At 35.0% G+C, this 25,411-nt stretch overlaps 4 protein-coding genes across 5 annotated transcripts; 2 read left to right on the top strand and 2 right to left on the bottom strand.

Moving 5' to 3' along the window:
* The first annotated feature begins 2,070 nt into the window (after positions 1–2,070).
* On the top strand, positions 2,071–3,385 carry LOC108992772 (probable galacturonosyltransferase-like 10). Its single transcript, XM_018967411.2, has one exon. It carries the CDS (start codon positions 2,141–2,143, stop codon positions 3,227–3,229), a length of 1,089 nt encoding a protein of 362 aa, XP_018822956.1. The 5' UTR covers positions 2,071–2,140; the 3' UTR covers positions 3,230–3,385.
* Positions 3,386–4,204: 819 nt separating this feature from the next.
* Positions 4,205–6,829, bottom strand: LOC108992852. The gene is made up of 6 exons (XM_018967537.2): positions 6,248–6,829; positions 5,887–6,145; positions 5,127–5,225; positions 4,768–4,982; positions 4,551–4,646; positions 4,205–4,422 (listed from the first exon to the last, which is right to left on the bottom strand). Exons 1-5 carry the CDS (start codon positions 6,685–6,687, stop codon positions 4,571–4,573), a joined length of 1,089 nt encoding a protein of 362 aa, XP_018823082.1. The 5' UTR covers positions 6,688–6,829; the 3' UTR covers positions 4,205–4,422; positions 4,551–4,570.
* A 28-nt stretch (positions 6,830–6,857) lies between these two features.
* LOC108992853 (E2F transcription factor-like E2FF) lies at positions 6,858–10,605 on the bottom strand. Of its 2 annotated transcripts, XM_018967540.2 has the most exons (11): positions 10,371–10,605; positions 10,181–10,248; positions 9,775–9,827; positions 9,549–9,626; positions 9,408–9,461; positions 9,033–9,114; positions 8,769–8,836; positions 8,618–8,690; positions 8,468–8,529; positions 7,987–8,389; positions 6,858–6,891 (listed from the first exon to the last, which is right to left on the bottom strand). In XM_018967540.2, exons 1-10 carry the CDS (start codon positions 10,454–10,456, stop codon positions 7,997–7,999), a joined length of 1,017 nt encoding a protein of 338 aa, XP_018823085.1. In that variant the 5' UTR covers positions 10,457–10,605; the 3' UTR covers positions 6,858–6,891; positions 7,987–7,996. The 2 variants fall into 2 exon arrangements, with proteins under 2 accessions (XP_018823085.1, XP_018823084.1); XM_018967539.2 differs by lacking the exon at positions 6,858–6,891 and having other exon boundaries at positions 7,735–8,389.
* A 6,172-nt stretch (positions 10,606–16,777) lies between these two features.
* LOC108992841 (alpha-mannosidase 2) lies at positions 16,778–25,401 on the top strand. The gene is made up of 4 exons (XM_018967515.2): positions 16,778–17,485; positions 17,953–18,102; positions 18,304–18,336; positions 22,175–25,401. Exons 1-4 carry the CDS (start codon positions 16,928–16,930, stop codon positions 24,914–24,916), a joined length of 3,483 nt encoding a protein of 1,160 aa, XP_018823060.1. The 5' UTR covers positions 16,778–16,927; the 3' UTR covers positions 24,917–25,401.
* The last annotated feature ends 10 nt before the right edge of the window (positions 25,402–25,411 follow it).

The raw sequence follows: 25,411 nt of genomic DNA on the forward strand, positions 1-25,411 counted from the left end.
AAAAAATACTGACATGCACGTGATAAATGGTGTTGAGGAAAAATCTCACATTGTCTATGAATAAGGTCTTGGGCATATTTATAAGGAATGAACAATCCTCTCTTATATAACCGGTTTTATGAAATGAGTCAGATCTATGAATTTCTTCAATTTTAAAGTACTTTTTTTTACCTGTATGTTGTATAGAGTTGAAGAATATAAAATTAAAAATGGCACATCTTTCTCTTGTTTCAATTTTCTTCAAATTGATGGCTGTTTCTATCTTGTTAATTATTGGCTGAAAAAATCTAATTGTAAGTGATATGCGTATTAATGCGCACACTCATTCAATATGATTGGTCAGAAAGTAGATTTTATTGAAAACAGTACTAATTTAAATTTAAAATATAAAGACAACAACATTAGCACGCAGATCGGTACGCAAACTTACTTGTACATAGCAAAACTCTTATTGTATTTCTTGAGCATATTTATTACTGCAATACCCCTATGAGATAATTTTAAGAGTCTTATAGTTTTACTTATATTTTTATTTATAAGACTTATTTTATTAGTGTTTTTTTGAAATTCAAATTTTATAATTCAAATTTTATAATTTTCAACATATTAATAACTGACACGTGGATAAATAATTTTTTTATAAATTTTTCTTAAATACATTTAACATTTTTCTAATTTTATTAATAACTGTCTCCCACCTCTTTCTAAACTGCCCATATTCTAGAGTTATGTGGAGACAATATCATTGGCCTCTTAACATCTTCTCCATTAGAGGACAAGATATTGACACTTGGATTATGTGTATTTTAGATCTTGAGGCCAAACTCTAAATTGTGAAAGCTGACATTCACAAATTCCAATTATTTGCAACAATTGTCATGGATAATCTTTGGTTTTACAAAAATTAGATTGTTCACACTTCCAAAAGTCTCTCCAGAGGACAATTTGTCTTAGGAGTTGGCCAATCTTATAGAGATCATTGTAGTGCATGGGAATGAAAAGAGTAAAACCAAAGCACCAAATGGGTTCCTCCTCCTCCAGAAAAGGTGTCAATAGCCTTTGATATTGTAGTAAGAGCAAGTGGTAGTACTTTTGTTGCAATATACAGATCACATAACAGAGAAATCTCATTCATAGTAGCAGATCACTCAAAGAGCTGCAACCCAAATCAAGTGGAAGCAATGGCAACATTCATAAGAGTAAAAAAAGCACAACGCAAGCAACTGAAAAGTATCATAGTTGAAGGTAACTCTCAAAGAACTATAACAGATCTAAAGAAATCAAAAAGAATTCAAAACTAGATTTGCAAAAGGCATTATAAAAGACATAAGACTGATGTTGAACAATTTTGAATTCTAGAAAGCTGTAAAAATACATCGATCTCAAAATCAATACATTCATACAATTGCGCAATGGGCAGCATCCAACAATGTAATTGGAAACATACTCGTAATCAAAATTTTACCATGTTGAGTGTTTGGATGTTAGATTCAATTTAAAATTAGACTGAACTTAATTGAGTCTTATAATCAAATGCAGCCCTCTGTTTGTACTCAAATTATTAATGAGTAGTTATTTTGTTGAGAAAAAAAAAATGACAATTTTGAGTCTTGACTTCGACCTTCCAACTTTCCAATACACGGAGAGCCATAACTATAATTAAGAAGGAAATATAATAAGATTTGTTCAAAGCTAGTGGTTCGGAGGCATGCAAACGACGCTTAAATGGAATCTGTTCAGAGCACGTGGTCACATGTTACTCTTCTTCAATTAAGGACGAACCAAAAGGTGGACTACGCGAAGCTCCCCAAGTTGAGTAAATAATTAATATTAATAATATTATAATAATAAAGCAAAAGCAGAAACGAAGAACATTCCAAGAACCAGCCCATTCAAACTTGCCAAACTCTCCCACCAAGGACAGCCGCGTTTTGCTTCTCTGCCATCTACGTAACTACAGCGCGTTTTGTCTCGCCTTCTTCATCTAATTGTCCACTCCTTGACCATCTCCAAATGCCGTGTCTCTCTTATATTTATATATTTAGAGGTTTTTTTTTTTTTCAATTTTCACTTCCATTTCATCCGTTGTTTTGAGTTTTTGGAAGGCTAAACGTAGAGACCCAGTCGATATAGTTTGATAATGTCTATTCCGAGAGCTCTTTTTCCTGTGACCATTCTGGTTTTCATGTTTCTATCCTCCGGCGATGCAATTCGATCATTTCCTAACAAGCTGAAATGTGTTGAAGAAGAAGCACCCATTGGATTTCGCATGTCTATGCAATTCTCAGAGGCACCAGAGTACCAAAACGAGCCCCAATGCGCTGCCCCTCCCAGAAACAGCATGGTATTTGCGTGTGACCCTTCACTTGTTCACATCGCCATGACGATCGATTTGAAGTACTTGCGAGGGTCTGTTGCGGCTGTACATTCAGTTCTCAGACACACTTCTTGCCCTGAAAATCTATTCTTTCACTTTATTGCTTCTGATTCCAGTTTAGAAAACATATCTGAGCTTACAAGGATAGTTAGGTCGGCGTTCCCTTCTTTGGGTTACCGGGTTTACATATTCAAGGAAAGTACGGTCAATAAGATAATATCATCCTCGATTCGTCGGGCTCTTGAGAACCCATTAAACTATGCAAGAAGCTACTTGGCCGATATACTCGAGCCATGCGTTGAACGTGTAATCTATCTGGACTCCGATGTCATTGTTGTGGACGACATTCAGAAGCTGTGGAGGATTCCTCTAACTGGGTCAAGAACAATTGGAGCTCCGGAATATTGTCATGTAAACTTCACCAAATACTTCTCGGATGAATTTTGGTCCGATCCTGAATTCTCGAAGATTCTAAAAGGGAAAAGACCCTGTTATTTCAACACGGGTGTGATGGTGATGGATTTGGTGAGATGGAGAGAGGGTGAGTACACGAGGAAGATTGAGAAATGGATGGAGGTTCAGAAAGAGAGGAGGATATATGAGTTGGGTTCTCTTCCGCCATTTTTGTTGGTTTTTGGTGGAGATGTTGAAGCAATTGATCATAGGTGGAACCAACACGGGCTTGGTGGAGACAATGTTGTGAGTAGTTGCAGGTCTTTGCATCCAGGTCCTGTTAGTTTGCTGCATTGGAGCGGTAAGGGGAAGCCATGGGCCAGGCTCGACGGGAGGACACCATGCGAAGTTGATTACCTTTGGGCTCCTTACGATCTCTACAAAGTACAAACACCGTGACCATCCTCATCACCATCATTACCAGGCCAAGGCGTACGTAAACAACAGCTACTGGACATATACATTCTTCTAGCACAGTATACCATGATTGTTTTGATTTTTTCTACAGTCAACAATATTCATTTTTTGTATAAAGAGAGGCATATTCGGTGGAAATTACCTATCGTTTTTTTTTTTTCCCTCTTTACGGTTTTTGGTTGAGAGCAAATTTTGGCAGTGAAATTGATCGGAAATGAAATATGAATTTTATAATTGAAACTTTTCTGAACTTTTATCACCAGTCCAGGTTTTGTTCCCAAAGTTTCAAAGTCTACGTGATTGATAAAAGTCTCCATGAAGAATACGAACTCATCTTCGACTTCTCAAGGTCATAATAAGTAGTTTCTTATTACTTTGGATACTCAAGCTTAGTTCTACGCGCGTAAGCAAGAAACCATCAATTGAGCGTTCTGCATATGGTTCTTGGATCACGAGTGATTGCATAAGCAAATTATATTAAGAAAAGGAAAATATTTTAGCCCGTAAAATTATTTTTATTATAAAATAGATATAACGAATTCTATGAAGGCATATCAATTTGTAAATTTACTTTATGTAATTTCTGTGTCTCTAACAATTCTCTTAAAAAATATATCAGAATACATAACGAGTCAGGCATCCTATATATAACTGTACCACGCATGAACCTCAAACCTTCAAATGGTAAAAAGAATTTGATGTTCGTAAGAGTGGGGCGAGAACCAAACAAACCGAAAAAGAAAAATCTCTCTTAGTTGTATTATAAAGACGTTTATTGAATAAATGAATAGCATGTTTCACGCATTAACAAAGAAAGATCTTTCCCTTATTGCTGTAGAAATGTTGAAATCAACGGGCGGCTGAGCATTAACATATGGTTGGAAGTTTCAGATGGCGACGGTTCACGAATTGAAAAGTTTGGGGTGGGGAGAGAAGGTAATAATTAAGGAGTGCGAGAAGAACAATGATAAAATGAAGATTAAATTGGGTTTGGTAGAAAACCTTAAAGAGCTTATTAAAATATGACAAGTGGCAAAAAAATATATAAGTTATTATAATACACAAAAGGTCGGGTTGGCTGCTCCGAGCATTCGGGTCGGGTAGCGTTCTCAGCTTCTTTAGGCATCCCCTGCTTTCTGTACACCACCGCCAATAGAGTCCCGCAAGTTGGTAAACTGCGAAGAAACAAGCAAGAGCATGAACAGAAGGCGGTTTGGTTTCTACATTAACGACAATATTAACACAGGTAAGGGGAAAAAATTAAAACAGAACAAAACAAAGAGAAGAGAAGAAAAGAACATACAATTTTCCGCTTTCTTCTCTTCACAACAATCCAACAACACAGCTCAAATGCAACCTGTTCTCCAAGCCCCTTAAGTGATGACCCAGCAGCATACACCTGATGGCCGAAAAGTTAATCTTAGTATATGAGATATACCCAGACGGGAATTGATGCACTTAATATGACAGAATTTGAGCCTAGATCGGCTACTGAATCAGCCAAAATGACAAATGCTAACCAGAAAAGCAACTTCGCCAGGTAATCACGTGAAGTGCCTATAGTGCCACAAAATTCATCACCCCCATCCGGGTGTTTCTCAGTACTTCCATTGATTGGACCTCCCATAAAATCAGGAGTCCTCTCTTCTTTGAAGAATGTACGCAATACATTTTGAACCAGTTGTTGGATAACTTCTTCGACCTCTAGTGAGGATGGACGAGATAGTTCAGTCACCTGTTGAAATAAATCAATTGCAAAGAGAAGACTTTTCAGATATAATGAAGGCGTAAAACTGGAGGGAAACCGAAGAAAATAGATCACCGGAGACTAGAAAAAGTATTGAGGAACACTATTAGCAAAGGAATTTTAGGTCATTACCATATCAGGATCCAAGGAACGCAGATACTCTAACAAATTGTTCCTATTTCCTCTGCCATTTTCTATTGGCAAATTTTCCTGCTTCCAGGCATTAAGTTCCTGGTACAATATACACCGGCCAGTCAGCTTCCAACAAGAGTATCAAGCACCTTGATATCTAATCATGCAGGAGGCACTTGAAACAATGCAATTTACTTCGCATACAAGTCATATTTCTTCGTTTGAGCTGGTTAATATTAATTTACAATTTACAGTTTGTGCATGGTTGAAGGAAACCAGAATATAATTGATTGTAACAGTAAAGTGCATGGAAAACAGCAAGTTACTTTGATAGTACATTAAGCTTGCAAACTACATGAAAGGCTGGTCATTGAAAACACACGACCATTTGAAAGGATATTATATTTGATATTGCGCAACTCTAAGTGCATTGAAAAGGACAAATTCCAAGAAGCAAATCAAGGAACCAACAGTTGAAGGTCTTCCATTGGGAAGAGACCTAGGAAACGCAAGCCTGCTTACCTGGAATGGAATTAACTCTAAGGTCTTGCTTACTTGGGATTACACACATGTAATGATGTAAATCTTACCTTCAGAGTTAAAAAAACCCCAAGCAACTTTCAAAAGGAAAGTACCAATAAAAACGCTAACTAAACAGCACCAAAACTCGAAGAACGTTTTCCAAAGATTGCTCTTGTCAATTAAACATCCAAATTACTAACAATTCTAAAATTATGTGAAATACAAAGTAATCCCTGACCTCCTTTGCATCAGACAACTCCGACTGCAACCGTTGAATATAATTCAACGCCTCCGGCGACAAATCCCCGAAAACCTGAGGCCCTATACTTTTCAAATCCTCAATTCTCATATCAGTATCCCTATCCTCCCCACTCTCCTTCTCCGCCTCCGAAATCTCGCGCCGCTCCGAACAATTCGACCTATTATTCGTACTATCAGTCGAGATCTCCAAGTTCCTCGTCAACAATAAACGGTACTCAGCGTTCCACAGCGTATACCTAACACCAATACAATTTTTTGTAATATTTCTTTAGTGAGAATTGGACGATTTATTTTCTGAAATTTATTGATACTGAACGAGAGAAATTTTGGTTCGGTACCCGGTGATGATGGAGGAGACGAGAAGGCGATGGAGGGGGCGTTTGGAAACCCTAACCGTGACGGAGAATTGGTCGGATGGGAGCAAGCCTAGCATGGTGGAGATGGTCTGCTTCATGGAATCCTTGGCGGCATCAGAAATGCCCTTGGAGATAACGGAGGTGTCCAATGGCTCGATTCGCTTAAGCATGTTGGCGATTACTGAGAATCCGCGGTCGAAACCGGACTTCCGAGTCGAGACGAAGTCGTCGGAGACGCCACCACCATCGACGCCGGATATAAGGCAGCTGAAGATGGAGGCCGAAGAGGAGAGACGGCGTTTTCTGGTGGCGAGAAGGTGGCGGGAAAATAGATAGGCCGGTGCTTGGTTGGGGCGGAGGGGCTTGAGTGACAGGTCGGTGAGGTGGGAGAATACGAGAGCTCGAGCAGCTGAGGCAGCCATGAATTGAGATATGAGAATGAGAGTGCTCTCTCTCTCTCTCTCTCTCTCTCTCTCTCTCTTCTTAGAGTGCTTGTTGGTGATTCCTCGACGGGCTGCTCTCACGGCTCCTCCGAATCTTTCCCTTTCTTTCTTTGTTTGCTATTTCATCATCCTGATATCCATCCATCCATCTATCTTAGCCCCCGACGAGATTTTTGTTGGCTCCTGTTGTGACGGAATGAATTCGCCCATTTTGTTAGGCTTAATTACAGATTCGACATTGCATAGTCTTTTTTTTTTTTTTTTGAACTTTATCTGATCTATAACATATTTTCAAGTCATGACCGGTATTTAAAGGAAAAAGAATTATTTCTTATTTTACGCGATAACAGATAATCTTTAACAAAATAATAAATAAAAATAAATAATTTTTATTATAAAATAAATCTGGTATAAAATTATTATATATCAGACTATTTCAGCATAAATTGAAATGGATAATCATACAAAATAACGTCTAATCGCAAAGCTTGGGGAGTGGGCCGAGCAACAAGTGGTGAGTGTGGGTTGGTTGCCTGTCCCCACAGCACCTTAGCACCGCAAATATTGTGGCCTTGTACCCTACCCATATATACTGATACCGTAATTAAAAATTAGATGAGTGTTTGTCACCTTATTATCCCTTTTGTAACAGAGAATGTCGACAATGCCATTTCCCAGGTCCTAAATGTTCAAGTAAACATGAACCTTTTTTTATCTTACCAAAACTAAGTGCTGCATTACATGTACCACACACGTGAACATCATGAAACAAGTTTTAGTTTTCTATGGCTTTAGGAATGAAAAATATCAGCAATGTAATCGGAGCATGAGATTCATTTTTTCTAACGTAGTAGAAATAATGGGATGTTTGTTGCATCTGGACATATAATTATAGAACAAAGGGAAAACTACACAATAATGTGCTGATGAACCATACTTCCAAAACTAAATTTCAGTTCAAAGGAGAAGAGTCGACATGCTGATTCAGTGAAAAAAAAAAAAACTTTTTTTCCACCAACTAAAACATAAATCAAGATTGGAAGCAATTCTTATTTCACTTTCGATAACGAGCCACTATCAAAGACAATCAAACATATGCAAATCCATTATATGATTATAATTGACATCAGTTAAATCAGCATTGACATGGTAAGACAATAATAACTTAAGAACATCTGCTGCATTCAAAGTAATCCACCGCGAAAACTGTCGTTAGACTTCTGCAGTACTATATCCCGTGAATCAAAACCATATCCGTAGACACAAATTATAAATCACCTTGGTTGTGTTATTGAGGACGATAAGTTGAAGTCAATTTCTCCTGAAACTCTTTCACTCTTCTCCTTTCAGGATCTTTCAAACCGGACACATTCACAGGAGCAAAAGGGCCAAATTCTATACCCTTTGAGCTGTGTTTTGAACGCTGCTTCAATTTTATCCCATCATGGACAATTCCCAAATCACCATGTCTGTTATGCATTGGCACATCTATTACTGTCTGATTTATGCAATTCGTAGAAGACTCCACCCTATTTCTCTTTGAGATGTCGTTTGTAATATCAATCCCAAACAGTCTCTTTTTGGATTCATTCAGATCTGAAGGTGTATCAGATCCATTCTCAGGTTTCTCTTTCCATCCCAACCACCTGAATGCCGGTTTCCTACTCTCTGGGAAGTGAGTCTGCACATCGATTAAGAAAATTATGAAGTGATACGAGAAGATAAACTTGCTACAATCACCAAGGGGGTCTTTTTTTACCTTCTCAATCATATTCATGGAAGAAAAAACATTCGCAATATCATACAGTCGTCTAACTTTTGCTGCGCAGTTATTTCGGAAAGGAGACCTAGTGTTAAGTTCAATTTAACTTTCTTCAAAAGAATGATAAAGATTGGTAAGGTCAGTTACTTCTCAAAGCTGTTGTGTCATGGTTATCACCCAGCAATGCCTGTGCAGCATCATCAAGCAAGATAAATTCCATCTGGAGAAAAAAAAATGGTGTCAAGCCCACAAACAAGAAAAATTTGTTGTGGGAAAACCATGATAAGAAGTCCCTTACATCTGAACAAAGGAAAAGCTTGATAAAGCTTTGAGTGAGAATCACTAGAGATTTGTCCCTTCTGTTGTCTATGGAAATGAATGATGCCAAATTAGTCAATGTAAAAATTCATTATGCCAAGTCTAAACGTTATAACCATCACCTACTCAAAGTTGAGGTCAATCAAGGACATATTCTAAGTTTATAAATGTGGACAATGATCTCAGTTTCTAGTAATTTACTTCACAAAATTAAGACAGAAAAAAAAAAGGAAATAGAGGTCACCACTTCTCAAAGAGGCTGCAGACCGGGCCTCCCAATTATTTTGGAGACTAGAAGGCACTCCATTTTCAATGTTCTTTGAAACCTAATCAGCATAACTCAAACAAAAATTATGAGAAAAACTAAAATTTCAACAAAATCTCTGTTTAAATACAAAGGATATAAAGGCTGGTCCTTGTGTTCTTTTGCTGTTGTATTCATAAAAGGAAATTTGAAAAGAAGTCCAGAACTCCAATTTTTAAGGCCAAATTGAGTAAGAGATTAAGCAATGAAAAATCTGTCAGCATATTTCAATATAACACCTTAATTTCTTCTTGCAGTTTCTCCGCAAGCAGAATGACTTTTAATAGGAAAACTAATGATAGAATTCTGACATACTTTAACAGGATTGCAGAAATCAGAGTGATTGGATTTTTCTCTCATACCGTCTTCCTGTAGATGGATAAAAATAGACATTGTCTCGAGGTTTCAAAGCCAGAGCATTAAAATTTGAGTGACAAAACCAATTTTAAAATTTACCTTGAGCTCTTCTAAAGCCCGAGGAACTTCTCCAAAACCCTTCCACGAGTATTGGTTCTTCCCCTTTTTTGCTATAATCTGTTAACAATAATGGAATACGCCATCAACTCGGGCAATTAGGCAGAAAAACCGCCTGAAGTCTAAGCTTGGGAACACGTAACTCAAGAACTATCTTCTTTCATTTATTTTTATATTTTTGTCGGACGAGAAAAGCATAGAATCTTACTCTAATACTCTCCAATATGTTGACTACGTCGTACATACGGCGCCGCTCAACTCCTGCAAATTTGAATGTTTTCAGTAGATGCAATCAACAACCCTTAGGTATCGTTTGGCTACCGATAAAAAAATGACATAAGAAAAAAATAAAGAGTCAATATCTTCAGCTTAAAACTTCCACTAATTTTGATTCGAGAACACAAAGCCTATCAACAACAATCCTTTCCGACTTCGTTCCCTTGAATATTTTCCATTTCTGGAAAAGTAGACTCCATATAGATCCCTACAAGTAGGTTGATTGCTCTTCTTCCATTTTCTCGGCAACCAAGCATAAGGTAACTGAATGAAGACAACAATTTTATTCTGTAAAAGAAGCATACAGGGATCAGTAATCAGAGAGATCGGATCAAGACCTAGTTTACTAGCTGCATCGTCGAGCTCGAACGTTGCGACGCCTTCTTCACTATACAACCTCAAGAAACTGATGGAATGTGAGATTGAATAAAAAATAAACCATTAAAGATATTAAGAAAAAAATAGAAACTTGAAGAAAACTAGAACATAAAAGTAAGTTAGATGAAGGTATGGAGAGATTTTAATTACTTGGAACACAAAAGTCCAAGAGACTTCTCCTTGCGGTGGTAAGCGGGTGGCCTCGTTTCGGGATTTTGAAGATCAAGAGAAGACATTGCTCCTGACAGCCACCTGAAAGGAGGAATTCAACCCCTTTCTGATCTCTCCATCTCAATCTCTCTTATTTTTTTTCCTGATATATTCTACAGATATAATTGGGAGGGAGGATGGTTGTTTGGCTCGCAGGAATTTAAATTGAAATCTGCTCTATTTTTTGGACGCGGTTTCGGCCCTTTGTTGGGCTTCGCTTCCAGGCTCGGTGGCGGGTCATTAGCATCTTTAACATAACTAATATTAAAAATTTAATTTTTTTCAGTATTTTTACACTGTTACAACTTTAACACAATATTATTCAAAAAAAAAAAAAAAACTTTAACACGATATTTTTACAATATTTAAAAAATATCGTTTTACACCTTTAAGACAGTATTTTCACATTGTGTGTTTAGATTAAAGTGAAATTGTTATTATTTTAATGTTAATTATGTTAAAGTTGTTAATGGATAGTCACCAATCACTCATCATGGCTTGAATTCTCTAATATAATTAAAGAAAAATTATATTTACAGTCCTTACTTAGAGACTGCATGTGCATGTCTTTTATTAAATGAGAGAAAATATCATTTTAAGATAGATATTTTTGTAATTTAAACAAAATTAAAGATAAAATTTGGAAATTTACATTGCAGTATCTAAATGAAGACTGTATCTAGCATTGCTCATAATTAAAACCATTTTTTGTTTAAAAAAAAAATGAAAAGTTCAATACTCAACCCAATTATCTATATATATATATATATATATATATATATTAATACTAAAGATAAATGTTTGATATTAAAAGTTTTAAAAAATAAAATTTATAAACTAACATAATTTAATATAATACGTGAGATAGTATAATTTATTTTATTATAAAACATATTTAACATATATTATTAAGTCACGTCAATTAATAAATTTTATTTCTAATTATCTTTTTGCAAACAGAACACGGCTCAATACTAAACGATAAAAGTATTATAAAATAAAATTTATAAATTAACGTGATTTGATATAATAAGTTAGATAATATAATTTATTTTATTATAAAACATATTTGACATGTATCATTAAGTCACGTTAATTAATAAATTTTATTTTTAATTATCTTTTTGTAAACAGAACATTGCTCAATACTAAATGATAAGTTACTTATCCTTGTTTTATTCTTGGATTTGTGAGATAGCGGCCTAGTTTATGTTTGACTAATGTAAATGATATGTCAATATGATTTTTGGACCTATTGAATATCGTAATATTCAATATTTTGTAGTATTGTACGGCTATATGCAACATCTAAAGCAATCAAATTTAAGTATAAGATAGAAGTTGAGATGATAAAACCACAAACATCCTAGCGTGGTTATAAAAATAACAATAAGTTATTAGTTAAGGTTCTATTTCCATCGCTAGGGTGGTAAAAAAACAAAAAAAAAAAATGAAAAATCCAATCGACTGATTCGGTCTAGTTCGTAACTAGTCCGATCTAGTTGCTATAAAAAAAAACCAATTGAAAATCGGTATGGTACCATTTTTACATTCTGAAAACCGATTTGAATTAGATCAAAACAATTTCTATATCAGCATTGCTACGTGCAACCAACATGCAGAATCATTATGTAACCGTGACATCAGCATCTGTCAAATATTAAAAAAAATTGAAAGATCAACTAAAAGTTTGAAACCGATTGAAACTCTTTGTTTGAGTCCAAAATTCACCAAAAAAAAAACTCTCCAAAGTGTACATCCAAATAAACCTTTGGCCTCATCCAAAGCGTACATCACCTTCTCATCCATGGATGCCGCTGGTCCTCTCCATCCTGCTAGCATGCCTTCTGGCATCTCCTCCTAAGCATCATTTTTTCACATCATAAACCATCTTGTAAGTGGAGGTCCCTTTTTTTTTTTTAGGGATTTCTTCATTTTTTTTTTTTAGGGATTTCTTCGTTTCCTGGTTTTTTTTTTTGTAATGGGGTTTCTTCTTCTTCTTCTTTTTTTGTAGGGTTTCTTCATTTCGGGTTTTTTTGGTAATGGGGTTTCTTCATTTTTTTTATTTTTTTATTTTTTTGTAATGAGGTTTCTTCATTTTTTTATTCTTAATCTTGAACTAAGGTCATTGGTTTTCTTCTATGGGAAGACGAAGGGAGCATTTATTCGGGATGTAGGGTAGAAAATTTACACTACATAAATATTAATAGACATTAAACTCTTGATTCACAATTACAAAAGATTACACCCCACGAAAAAAAAAAAAAAACCAAAAAAATAGATAAATAAAAGACTGGGGATACATGAACAAGGAAGTGGTAGAGAAGACGAATAGTGACTCCGGTTGTTCGTGTGGGTTCCATGGGTCTATGGAGAACACAATGACTAATTGTGGAGAAGACGAAGATTGGGCTGCGGCAAGTTTCGACTTCGTGGGACGGCGACTTTGTGGAGGACGATGGGGCTTCGTGTGGATGTAGAAGACGAAGAAAATAAGACAGAGTGAAGAGTAGCATTCGTGAGGATGGGGGTGAAACGAGATCAAAGACATAGTGCAAAAGACGTCGTTGCTTTGCCACATTGGACACAATGCCACAGGGGTTCCCAAGGCGGTTGCAAGTAACATTTTTCTTTCTATATATATTACATATAAGTTTTTTTATATATTATATTATAGATATTGCATGCTAAACTGCTAATTAATATAAAATAAAAATTTAATATTATTATTTATGTCTATTAATCTTATAATATAAAATTAATATAACATTTTATATAACATAAAATTAGTCTTATAACTTTTGATATAACATATAAATTTTAATCTTATAACATAAAACTAATATAACATTAAATCTTACACTATAGGTTATTGACGTGCTTTTATATATATATAAATGATAAATAAATTTGTTGCATAATAAATTATAATATGTATTATTTTTTAAAATACATTTTTACACATTTCAGCATATATACTCATATAAAAAGTGTAGAACCTATAGAAACTATAATTAAATTTAATACTATACTAGCATGTATTAATTATTATAAAATAATGTACTTATTTATAATATAAATAGACTAATAACTCAGTACATGTAAACATTATATTAGTACTAATATGAATAATCTGTAAAATGGAAAAAATCGGACCAAAATCGAAAAAATCAGAAGTTTCAATTTTGGTTGTGAATCAGTTCGATATCAATTGTTAAATTTTCAAAACCAGTATATACCGATTTGATTATAAAAAAATGTCTAAAACTGTACGAACCATATCGATTACATCCTTATCCATTACTAATATTGGAGTCGCCAACATCGACTAAATGGAGCACAAAATAAGATTGACTTCATGGACAGAACTTTAGATCATTTATATCCCACTTGAATTAAAAACAAATGTAGACACATGATACTTTTACTTATTATGAAGCGTTGCATCATAAAATTTAAAAAAAAAAAAAATTGTATTTTATATAAAAAAAAAGTAACAACCATTGATTTTTTGGAGAAAGATGACAAAAAATATAAATGTTTTTTTATAATTTTGTTATAAATGAATGATATTTTTATAAAATAACGATACTTTTATAACTAATTTATAAAGATATATTATTATTTAAAGAGTAATAAAATACTTATAACTTTTTTACTATTATTTTATAATCAATTTAAACTCCATCATAATCACACAATTTTTTAAAAAAATAAAACTTAATATTATAAAACTATCAATTATTGTGCTTTCAATTTAATTGTAAATGGCATACTTTTTTATCAAAAAATTGCATAACCGCAGAGTGGCTCTACATCCATCATTGAGAGTTCCGGAGCTCCTAATAATGCATTTCATCTATATATATATATATATATATATATATATATATATATATATGTATATATATATTTTAAATTTAAATCATCATTAAAAAATAGGTAGGTCTATGCCCACCACTCTCAGCTCCCTCTAGTTTTAATTAGGTTTTTTTTTTTTTTTTTCTTACATGTATTTTTTAATATTCTTAAACATAAAAAAAAAATTCATAATATTATTAAAAAAATACTTCATTTATTATTAAATAAAAAAATTAAAAAAATAAAATACAAAAAGTAAACGACAAGATTGTATTTAGATGTTGAAGTGAGTTGAGTTGGGTTGAATTGAGATGATAAAATATTATTAAAATAATATTTTTTAATATTATTATTATTTTGAGATTTGAAAAAGTTGAATTGTTTATTATATTTTGTATTGAAATTTGAAAAAATTATAATAATAAATTGAGATGAGTTAAAAGGAGTTAAGTAACCAAACAAAACCTAAAATTAAACGATAAGTTTGAGCTGTGAGAGTAACATTTATTTAAAAATACTTCGTCAATCATTAAATAAGAAAAATTACAGCGAAAGTCATGGCAAGAAGATGGCTAGCATTTTCCAACCGCAAAAGTCTAATGTAGCATTACTCTTTTTCATGACCACGTGATGGTGTGAAATGTAAAGTTTTAAATATAATTTTTATTTTTCACGGGGCCATGTAGGATAGATTCCATCTCTCAGATTTTTTTTAGGCCATCATCTCTAATAAGATTTTTTTTTTAAGTAATGGTACACGTCGTCTTTTTTTTTATTGTGAAATGATTTATACAAATTTTAAATAGATAGATTTCATATAAGTTATTATAAAAAAATAGATTTTATTTTAAAAAAATATAAAAAAAATTATTTTTTATTAGTGAAACTCATTATTTTACAAAAAGCTTGTATGATGCTTGTATATTTGAAACTTGTATCTAGCATTACTCTTTTTTATTATGAGTAATTATACGTACAATCGTAAAATACGTAAACGTCGCATAATCGTTTTAAAAACGAGTAGAGTTTATTATTAAAAACTTAATTTTTTTTATGTAAATCTTATATTTTATTCATTTTTTTCAAAGCGATTACGCATCGATTATACAATTCACGATTGTAAATATTTTTTTTTATTATTATATTTTTATCGTTTTGTAATGTCTGCTCTATTATAATAAGTGATTATCTAATTGTGAATAATTACTTTTATTATTTTTTCGTTAACTTTTATTTTATTCTGTTAAATCCTATTTTATTAAAAGAACATTAAAATTATTGACCATTTAACGTGTAGCTCCTTTGTAGAATTTAATGAGAGATAATATTTTACCAAAATGTTCTTAAGACTCTTGAACATTTGGTGTGTAGCTCCATTGTAGAATTTAATGAATGATTATATTTTATCAAAAGACCCTCAATAGCCCCGTGGCGTACATGAATTGACGTATCTTTTTCATATATTTTTTGTTATAACAGTGTACTCATTTTTCTTTATTTTTGTTTCAATTTTTTTAAAAATAAAAATTAATAATATTTTATTATTATATATAAAGCAAATAGATGATTTAATATGGATGATGATCAATGCTCATACTTTGCTAAAGTTTAGATTTTTTTTAATATTGATTTTTTATCTTTTTGTAATCTTGTATTTTTTTTAAATAAATAAGCTACCAACTTTTTATTTAAATTATTATGTCAAGTGCACTCTGAAACTAACGCATCCAGGATCGCTTCCTAGTATCATTAAATAATTACATATTATTTATTATATTTTATTTATAAACATATTATTTAATATCACATTAAAAAATATTAAAAGGATGATGATAAAATGAATATAATTAATTTTTTTAGAAACATAAGATTAAGAGGATTGGTTTGTTTTCAATATTAAAATTTTAAATTTTAAAAATCTTTAAACTCATCATTACAAATTTTTTAAATTCTTAAATAAACTAAAATAAATAATTCAATTTTTTTCAAATCTCAAAACAAAAATAATATTAAAAAAATATATTTTAACAATATTTTATTCAACATTTTAATTTTAATCTCAACTAATCTCATATCATTTCTTCAAACAAACGAGGTCATTTTAGTAATGGAGAATATTTCAAATATTCTAAGAATAACTCATTACTATTTATTATTATTTTTTATTACTATTCACATCATATCTGAATATTATTTTTTATATATTTTTTATTACTATTCATACTATTTAATATTCTATTATTATTTTTATATTATTTTTCATTACATTTCACATAATATCTAAAAGAAAAATTATATACATAAGCCTCACACTCCTGCACACCACTTAAAAGTATATGAATTTATTCTTTTATCCTCATATTTCATGAATTATGAAATATGAAATATGAGGATAAAAGAATAAAATCATATATATTTTTAAGTAGTGTGCAGAATGTGAGGCTTGCGTGTAGCATAACTCTATCTAAAAATATCCAAACTGCCCAAACGCAAACTAAACGTCAGTCCAAGACTCGAAGCAGTAAAGAAAAATAAAAAAGAAGACTCACCCAAGTTACACGCCTAGACGCAGACAGCCATCCCCAGAGAGAGAGAGAGAGAGAGCAACACACTACTGTTTTTCTCCAACAACGGCAATGGCCTTTAGCACCCGGCGTGGGGGCTGGGCCCACACCTTGCTTCCCTTATCGAGCACCCCAACCCCCAAATCCAAGCTCCCCCGAAAGTCCCGCCGCCGATTGTCCATCCGCAACTTCATTTTCACCAACTTCTTGGCTATCTGCCTCGCGATCTCTCTCTTCCTCTTCCTCCTCGTCGTCCTCCGCTACGGCGTGCCCAGGCCCATCTCCTCCCACTTCAAATCACAGGCGCCACGCTTCCCCAGGCCCCGGAAACCCGTTTACCGGAAACCGGTGTTGTCCGACGCCGCTGCCAAGGACGCCGTTTTGAGATCCACGGTGGACATCACGACGAAGGATTTGTACGACACGATCCAGTTCCTTGACGTGGATGGTGGGCCCTGGAAGCAAGGGTGGAAGGTGTCCTACAAAGGGAACGAGTGGGACTCGGAGAAGTTGAAGGTGTTTGTGGTGCCTCATTCGCATAACGATCCCGGTTGGAAGCTTACCGTGGAGGAGTACTATGAGAGGCAGTCTAGGCACATACTTGATACGATTGTTGAGACGCTTTCTAAGGTGAAGTGGGCTTTTCTTTTACTCTTTCCTTCTTATTCTTTCTTTTTGCGTTGAATTACAGTGGAGCCGATGAATCAAATAATTGGTTTCGAAGCTTTGATGTTTTGTATGTTACCGAAATATATTTACGATGGGCGCGCGTGTGAAGTGATTAATGAACTTGTCACTATTACAAAGAGGTTAAAGATGCCAAAGGGTTCACTGTTTGGTTTTGGACTTTTCTGTTTAGAGATCAAGTGAAGACGAAGAGATGGTTTTGTATCCTAGTTTCTTATAATGTTTGGATACTCTGAGATATTAATTAGAGAACTTATTGCTGTTATGATGGTCTTTTTGAAATATTAAGGGACCGCAACGAATTTATTTATTGTTGTTAACAACATTTATTTTGGACTATAATATTGTGAGAAAAGAAAATATGCTTAGGTTTTTTGTTTGTTGCGGGATTAACGTATTTGAAGATGCAGGATGTTAGACGCAAATTTATATGGGAAGAAATGTCTTATTTGGAGAGATGGTGGAAGGAGGCCTCAGAGAGCAAAAGGGAGTCACTGGCCAATTTAGTAAATAATGGGCAGCTCGAAATTGTTGGAGGTGGCTGGGTAATGAATGATGAGGTAATGTTCATGGCTTTATATGAGCTTACATACAGTTAGTTGGGATTTTAGACGCCTAGTATAGGTAAATTTATGCCCAAGTTCATTTCGAAATTGTTTTTTTATAGGTTTTTTTTTTTTTCCAAATTGTTAATGTTGGGGAAGATATTTTGTTCTAATGAGCTGGAAGCTTGACTTATCATATCATTCTTTTTTATGCAGGCTAATTCACATTATTTTGCCATTATTGAGCAGGTAAGCTGAAAACTTTTTGTCATAATTATTATCACCGTATACATTTCTTAGGTTTCACCATATTATATATTTACTTTTAGCATTGTTCATTTTAGAATTAATTAAGCTCCGATCAGCTGTGATTTGCATTGAGTGCATGACATCTTCAGTTTGACATTTTTTTTTTTTTTACAAAAAATAAGTAGTATATAAATTTTATTAGTAAAAGGACAGACCTAAGTATAGTCAAAGTGTACAGAAGAATCACCTAATTTGTTGTTTTTGTATATTCCTCATATAATATTCTTCAAGGGCGAGAACTTATTGCCAAAAATGATTGTTTCAACCATTCATTTTCTCGCCAATAGGTTAAAACTTAAACAGTGAACAGTTCCTTTAAGAAGGAAAGAGTGAAATCTTGGAATTTAATTCCAGTGTAAAGTACTTTTCTGTATGGGTAATTCCTGTGTAAAGTACTTGTACGCTATCAGGACACTAGGGCTGATTGATTGCAATGGTAGAATTTTTGTTTAATATAACTAAAATATACTTTTTGACAAGTTGATCACATTGATGCTTTTGAAATGCTCATTGTCTGGTTTAATTTGTTCTTTATGATACACTTTCTTCTAATATTTTATTGCATTTTTAGTTTACACATTATCTAATTTTAAGCTTGTTGGACTACTGTTCATGTGTGAGATCATTTGCATGTTTTAAGTTACTTGTTTTGTTGTGGTGTTAAGAATTATATTTTACACCTCATTATATTTCTCCTCTCCTTTGGGTTAGGTCATATGAAACATTAACAGACAAGTCAATTAACATGTGAGGGTGGTGACAGAGAACTATTTGGTTTTGGGTGCTATTATGTTTTTGTATTGCCGTTTTGTACATTCTATCATTCAATACAGCTGTATGTTTGGTAATCCACATCTTTTAATTTTTTTTCCCCAAAAAACACAATAATGTGGCATACTTTCTGGTAGATGATATGTGTGTGTGCGCGCGTGCATGTACTCGCAGGGGGGAACTAACTATATATGGCTGCATAGAGCTAATATCCATTGTCAAAAAATCAGTCTGCTCTGTGTGTGTGTGGGACTGTGTGGGTGGGTGTGTTACCATTCATTCAGGAATGTGTCCTGAATTTATGTAACACCCCGTTCCTGTAGGATAGTGATGTTACTAACATTCATAACATAATGCCCGGTAAAGAGATTCATATTCTGAAATACCTCATTTATTGAAAAGCATTAAAATGTTAAAACTGAATTGAACATGATTGTTTCGAAAACTGAGCGTAAAATAAAATAACATAAACTAATCCTAGGAATGACATAAAAGAAATCTAATTCTTGTGTGAATATCACTTATTCCTTCCCAAGTCTTTGTACTAGATCTATTCTTGGCCATCCAACTCTGCGTCATCATAATCACCATCTGTGAGAATTAAACATGGAAGAAAACAAGAAGACAAACAAAAATGAGTCGAATACTCGGTAAGTAGCACATCACATTCACACCGCAAAATATAATTTTGCCTAACATGGACTTAATTTCTGAAGACTCTTCATAACATACATACAGTTTCATAGATTTACAATTATACACGTAACATGACTTTCTGAAAGACTTTACATTAATACATATATCGTCACAGATTCACATAGCATATATATATTCATCGTTAACATGAGCGGAAGCATACATAATCATGGCAAACATGTAACGTGAATGCATGATAACTTATTTATCTTGTCTTAACATGGAGTGAAACAAGCTTGAGTTCGTGTTTCACCTAACTTGCATAACATGGAGTGAAATACGCTTGGGTCTGTGGTTCATTTAACTGGCATAACATGGAGTGAAACACGCTTGGGACCGTATTTCACTTAACTTGTGGTTAACCACGCTTGGGTCCGTGGCATCGTAAAACTTCTTATCTTTCTTAATGCATGAGAATTTATTAGGCTTCATGAACATTTCTAACATGACATATTCTTGTACATGGCTTAGCATAACATAACACATTCTTGTACATGGCATAACATAACATGGCATATCCTTGTACATGGTATAGCATAACACGACATGACATAACATGGCATATTCTTGTACATGGTATAGCATAACATGACATAGCATATCATGATCTGAACATTTTATGACATTCCATGGCATACATGATCTAAGTACTACATGAACATGGCATACATAATCTAAGTATTACATGAACATGAACATGGCTTGCATAATCTGGCTATTCTATTACATGGCATACTTGACTTGAATTACTACATACTTGAATTACTACATGAATATCTCATGGCTTTCATATGATTTTAGTAACATTCAATCAATCAAACAATAAGTTCATTCATTCAACCATAATCTCATATTTCATCAAAGATCGTGAAAGGATTCTAACCTTGACTTGTCTCTTAGCGTAGCGTAGATAACCATCATAAGCACATCATATTTTCATACATAACAATAATATTCACAGTATGCATGCATTTATATGATTATGCTATTTACCTCTTAGTGCTGCTTCCTGATTTCCAACTTGTAACGCGTTACCTATAGGAGGTACTAGATGCTACTAATTTCCTAGCAAAATGTGTTGTAATACTCTATGTAATTAAGTACGTATAATGGAATTTTAACTAAAATAATAAGCTCCATAATATGCTTTAAAATCTGTTAAATACCTTTTATGAAATTGTGTCTATAGGCACATAATTATTCAATTAAGAACTTGGCCTACTTCATTATTAGCCCAGCCCCAATTAGAGAAAACAACCCACTTAATATTACTAAAACAGTTTCTGTAAACACAATCAGCCGAACTTAAACCTCAAGCCCGCATGAAATCAACCCACTTATCCTAGTACTATAGTTTCTGAAATAAATCAAGCCCACCAGATTTAAAAACCAGTCAAGTTACAACTAAGCCCAGCCCCAATAAAACTCAGCCTAGTAGAAAGGGTATTTTGGGAAAACTGAAACAAAGAAATAAAGAGAGAAAGCAGGCTTACGGGAGAGGAGGCTGTGCGATGCTCACCGAGAGAGGGTTGAGTGCCACGACGGCTCTGGGTGGTTGGGAGTGACCGGCGACGCAACTGGCGGGTCCCTATGGTGGTGCGACACTGAGAGAAGAGAGGGAGGGGAGGGTGGTGGATGGCAGTGACTTACCGGAAAGGAGTGGGCTCGACGGGGTTGGGCTGGTCGGCGATCTCTGTGACCACCGGGAGGTTGTGCGACGTTCCCTGATGTGGTTTACGGTGGCTGGGAAGAATGCATGGGCTGTTTTATTCTCGGTGGGGAGGAAAGCAAAGACGTAGAGGACTTATGGGTCACGCACGTAGTGGAGGAAGGAAGGCTCACTATCGGCATGCTCAGTGGTGGTTTCCGGTGAGGTAGGTGTCTTGGTTGGATGTGAGAGTGGTTTTCTTGGTTTGCGGAAGCTGCTACGGTAGCTATGTGTATAAAGTTTCTAGTGTTTATTTCTGGAGGTCTCGGGGTGGGTTTTAAAGGCAAGGAGAAGGGTATCGTGGATCATAAGGAGATTGGATTGAGTTTCGAGTTGGGAGTTAGTTTCAAACTAGGAACCTATTCCAATCTAGGAGACCAAACAAAAAAATAAAAGAGGCGTATAGTTGAGAAATCCTATTCAAAACAAATTACTACCTCAAAACATATGTAATAAAATAATAACAATAAAGATAACAATAAAATAGTAGTAGTAGTAGTAGTAGTAGTAATAATAATAATAATAATAAAATCACACTTTTGGTTACAATTTATTATCCCATTTTGAGTAGCTGCCCTGATCTTTGCATAATCCTTGTATCAGATGGCAGAGGGGAATATGTGGTTGAATGACACAATTGGGGTTGTTCCTAAAAATGCTTGGGCAATAGATCCATTTGGTTACTCACCTACCATGGCTTATCTTCTCCGCCGCATGGGTTTCGAGAATATGCTTATCCAGAGGACCCATTATGAGCTGAAGAAGGAACTCGCACTGCATAAGAATTTGGAGTACATATGGCGTCAGAGCTGGGATGCTGAGGAAACTACTGATATTTTTGTACACATGATGCCCTTCTATTCATATGATATTCCACATACATGTGGGCCAGAGCCTGCTATTTGTTGCCAGTTTGACTTTGCTCGGATGCATGGCTTTTCTTATGAACTTTGCCCATGGGGACAGCATCCAGTAGAGACCAATTCGGGAAATGTTCAGGAGAGGGCTCTGAAGCTACTAGATCAGTATAAAAAGAAATCAACCCTCTACCGAACAAATACACTTCTTGTTCCTCTAGGGGATGATTTTCGTTACGTTAGCGTTGATGAAGCAGAAGCTCAGTTTAGGAATTATGAGTTGCTATTTGATTATATAAATTCTAATCCAAGTTTAAATGCAGAGGTGAAGTTTGGTACTTTGGAAGACTACTTCCGAACCCTACGCGACGAGGCTGATAGGATAAATTATTCACTTCCTGGTGAGATAGGGTCTGGTCAGGTTGGGGGTTTTCCTTCTTTATCAGGCGACTTCTTTACCTATGCTGATAGGCAACAGGACTATTGGAGTGGTTATTATGTTTCAAGGCCTTTCTTCAAGGCTGTTGATCGGGTGCTAGAGCAGACACTACGTGCCACAGAGATGCTGATGGCTTTATTACTTGGATATTGCCAGAGATCGCAGTGTGAAAAGTTGCCCGTAGGGTTTTCCTACAAGCTGACAGCTGCAAGAAGAAACTTGGCTCTTTTCCAGCATCATGATGGGGTCACTGGTACTGCTAAGGATCATGTGGTTCAGGACTATGGAAGTCGGATGCATACTTCTTTGCAGGATTTGCAGATTTTCATGTCTAAAGCTATAGAAGTTCTGCTTGGTATCCGCCCAGAGAAAGCTGATCAAAATCCTTCTCAATTTGAGCCAGAACAGGTGCGATCTAAATATGATGTTCAACCAGTGCATAAGGCAATCAGCGCTCGTGAAGGAACTTCTCATTCGGTGGTCTTTTTTAATCCTTTGGAGCAAACAAGAGAAGAGATTGTGATGGTTATAGTTAACAGGCCAGATGTTACTGTTTTGGACTCAAACTGGACATGTGTTCAGAGCCAAATTTCACCTGAATTGCAGCAGAACAAAAGCAGGGTTTTTACCGGGAAGCACCGTGTCCACTGGAAAGTCTCTGTTCCTGCCTTGGGTCTGCAAACATATTACATTGTTAATGGATTTGGTCAATGTGAGAAGGCAAAACCAGCAAAAATAAAATTTTTCTCCCAGTCTACTTCCATACATTGTCCGACTCCTTATGCTTGTTCAAAAGCAGAAGGTGATGTAGCTGAAATCCAGAATTGGCATCAAACGCTCACCTTTGATGTCAGGCATGGCTTGTTGCAGAAAATAATCTTTAGGAATGGTTCCCAAAATGTTGTGGGTGAAGAAATAGGCATGTACTCTAGTTGGGGAAGTGGGGCTTACCTATTCAAACCTAATGGCGATGCACAATCTATCATCGAAGCTGGTGGGCTGATGGTGATCGTAGAGGGTCATTTGATGCAGGAAGTATCCTCTTATCCAAGGACAACATGGGAGAAACCCCCAGTCTCCCACAGCACCCGTATATATAATGGAGATAATACTATACAGCAGTTACTCATTGAGAAGGAATACCATGTTGAGCTTATTGGCCCTGATTTTGATGACAAGGAATTAATAGTTAGATACAAGACGGATATTAATAACAAAAGGGTTTTTTACTCTGATCTAAATGGCTTTCAGATGAGTCGGAGAGAGACATATGATAAGATCCCACTGCAGGGAAATTACTACCCTATGCCTTCTCTTGCATTCATGCAAGGGTCTAATGGGCAGCGATTTTCTGTTCATACTCGGCAGTCTTTGGGTGTGGCAAGCCTTAAAGAGGGATGGCTAGAGATCATGCTTGATCGCCGATTGGTTAGAGATGATGGACGTGGTCTTGGGCAAGGAGTGATGGATAATCGTCCAATGAATGTAGTCTTCCACATCCTTATAGAATCCAATATTTCCTCCATTCCAAGCTTGGGTTCCAATAATTTTCCCTTAAGCCCTTCTCTTCTTTCTCATTGTGTTGGTGCTCATTTGAACTATCCGTTACATACATTCATTGCAAAGAAGCCTTTGGAATTATCTGTGCAGCCGCCTCCAAGATCCTTCTCCCCTTTAGCTTCTTCCTTGCCATGTGACTTGCATATCGTGAGCTTTAAGGTCCCTCGGCCTTTAAAATATTCTCAGCAGCCACCTGAAGATTCTAGGTTCATTCTGCTCTTACAGAGGCGTCATTGGGATTCTTCATACTGTCGGAAGGGCAGATCTCAATGCACCAGTGTTGCTGACGAGCCTGTGAATCTGTTCTACATGTTCAAGGGGCTTGCAGTATTGAATGCAAAGGCAACTTCTTTAAATCTTTTGCATGAAGACACACAGATTCTTGGTTACACCGAGCAGTTTGGAGATGTTGCACAAGAGGGACACGTACTCATCTCTCCCATGGAAATACAGGCTTACAAGTTGGAATTACGGCCACCACACCAATGAATATACACTAATTTTGCTGATGCTAATTGTTCTGGATCAGTGACTGAGTGATTTTACTGCATAGGACGCATCATCCCTGAGAGAAATCATCAAAACAGTCTGCCATCTCAATGAAAGCTGAAACGTGTGATTAAGTCCAAATTGTGGATGGGCATGGACGGTTTTTAGAAGCAGCAGGGATGTTGTCAATGAACTGGGTGGGTTACCTTGCTGAGGAATTTGATTATAAAGCACATCAGCATGAAATTTTTTTGGTGTCCAATACCGTTTCAAAATACTTGAGAGAAAATTCGTATCTATGACTTTTTTGTAAGTACTACTATTGTGAGACAGTAGCATTTATGTTTACCACTTACAGACCTGCACTTAACTATAAACACGGACGACTTTTTCCTTATTGTATTTTGCTTTTAGGTCGAAGTGGCCAACATTCATGACTGTAGGTTAAAGATCTAGTTAATAATTATTAGTGATATTATTCTCAATGCAGCTATT

The sequence above is a fragment of the Juglans regia genome, chromosome 1, assembly GCF_001411555.2.
Source record: "Juglans regia cultivar Chandler chromosome 1, Walnut 2.0, whole genome shotgun sequence".
Taxonomy (NCBI): domain Eukaryota; kingdom Viridiplantae; phylum Streptophyta; class Magnoliopsida; order Fagales; family Juglandaceae; genus Juglans; species Juglans regia.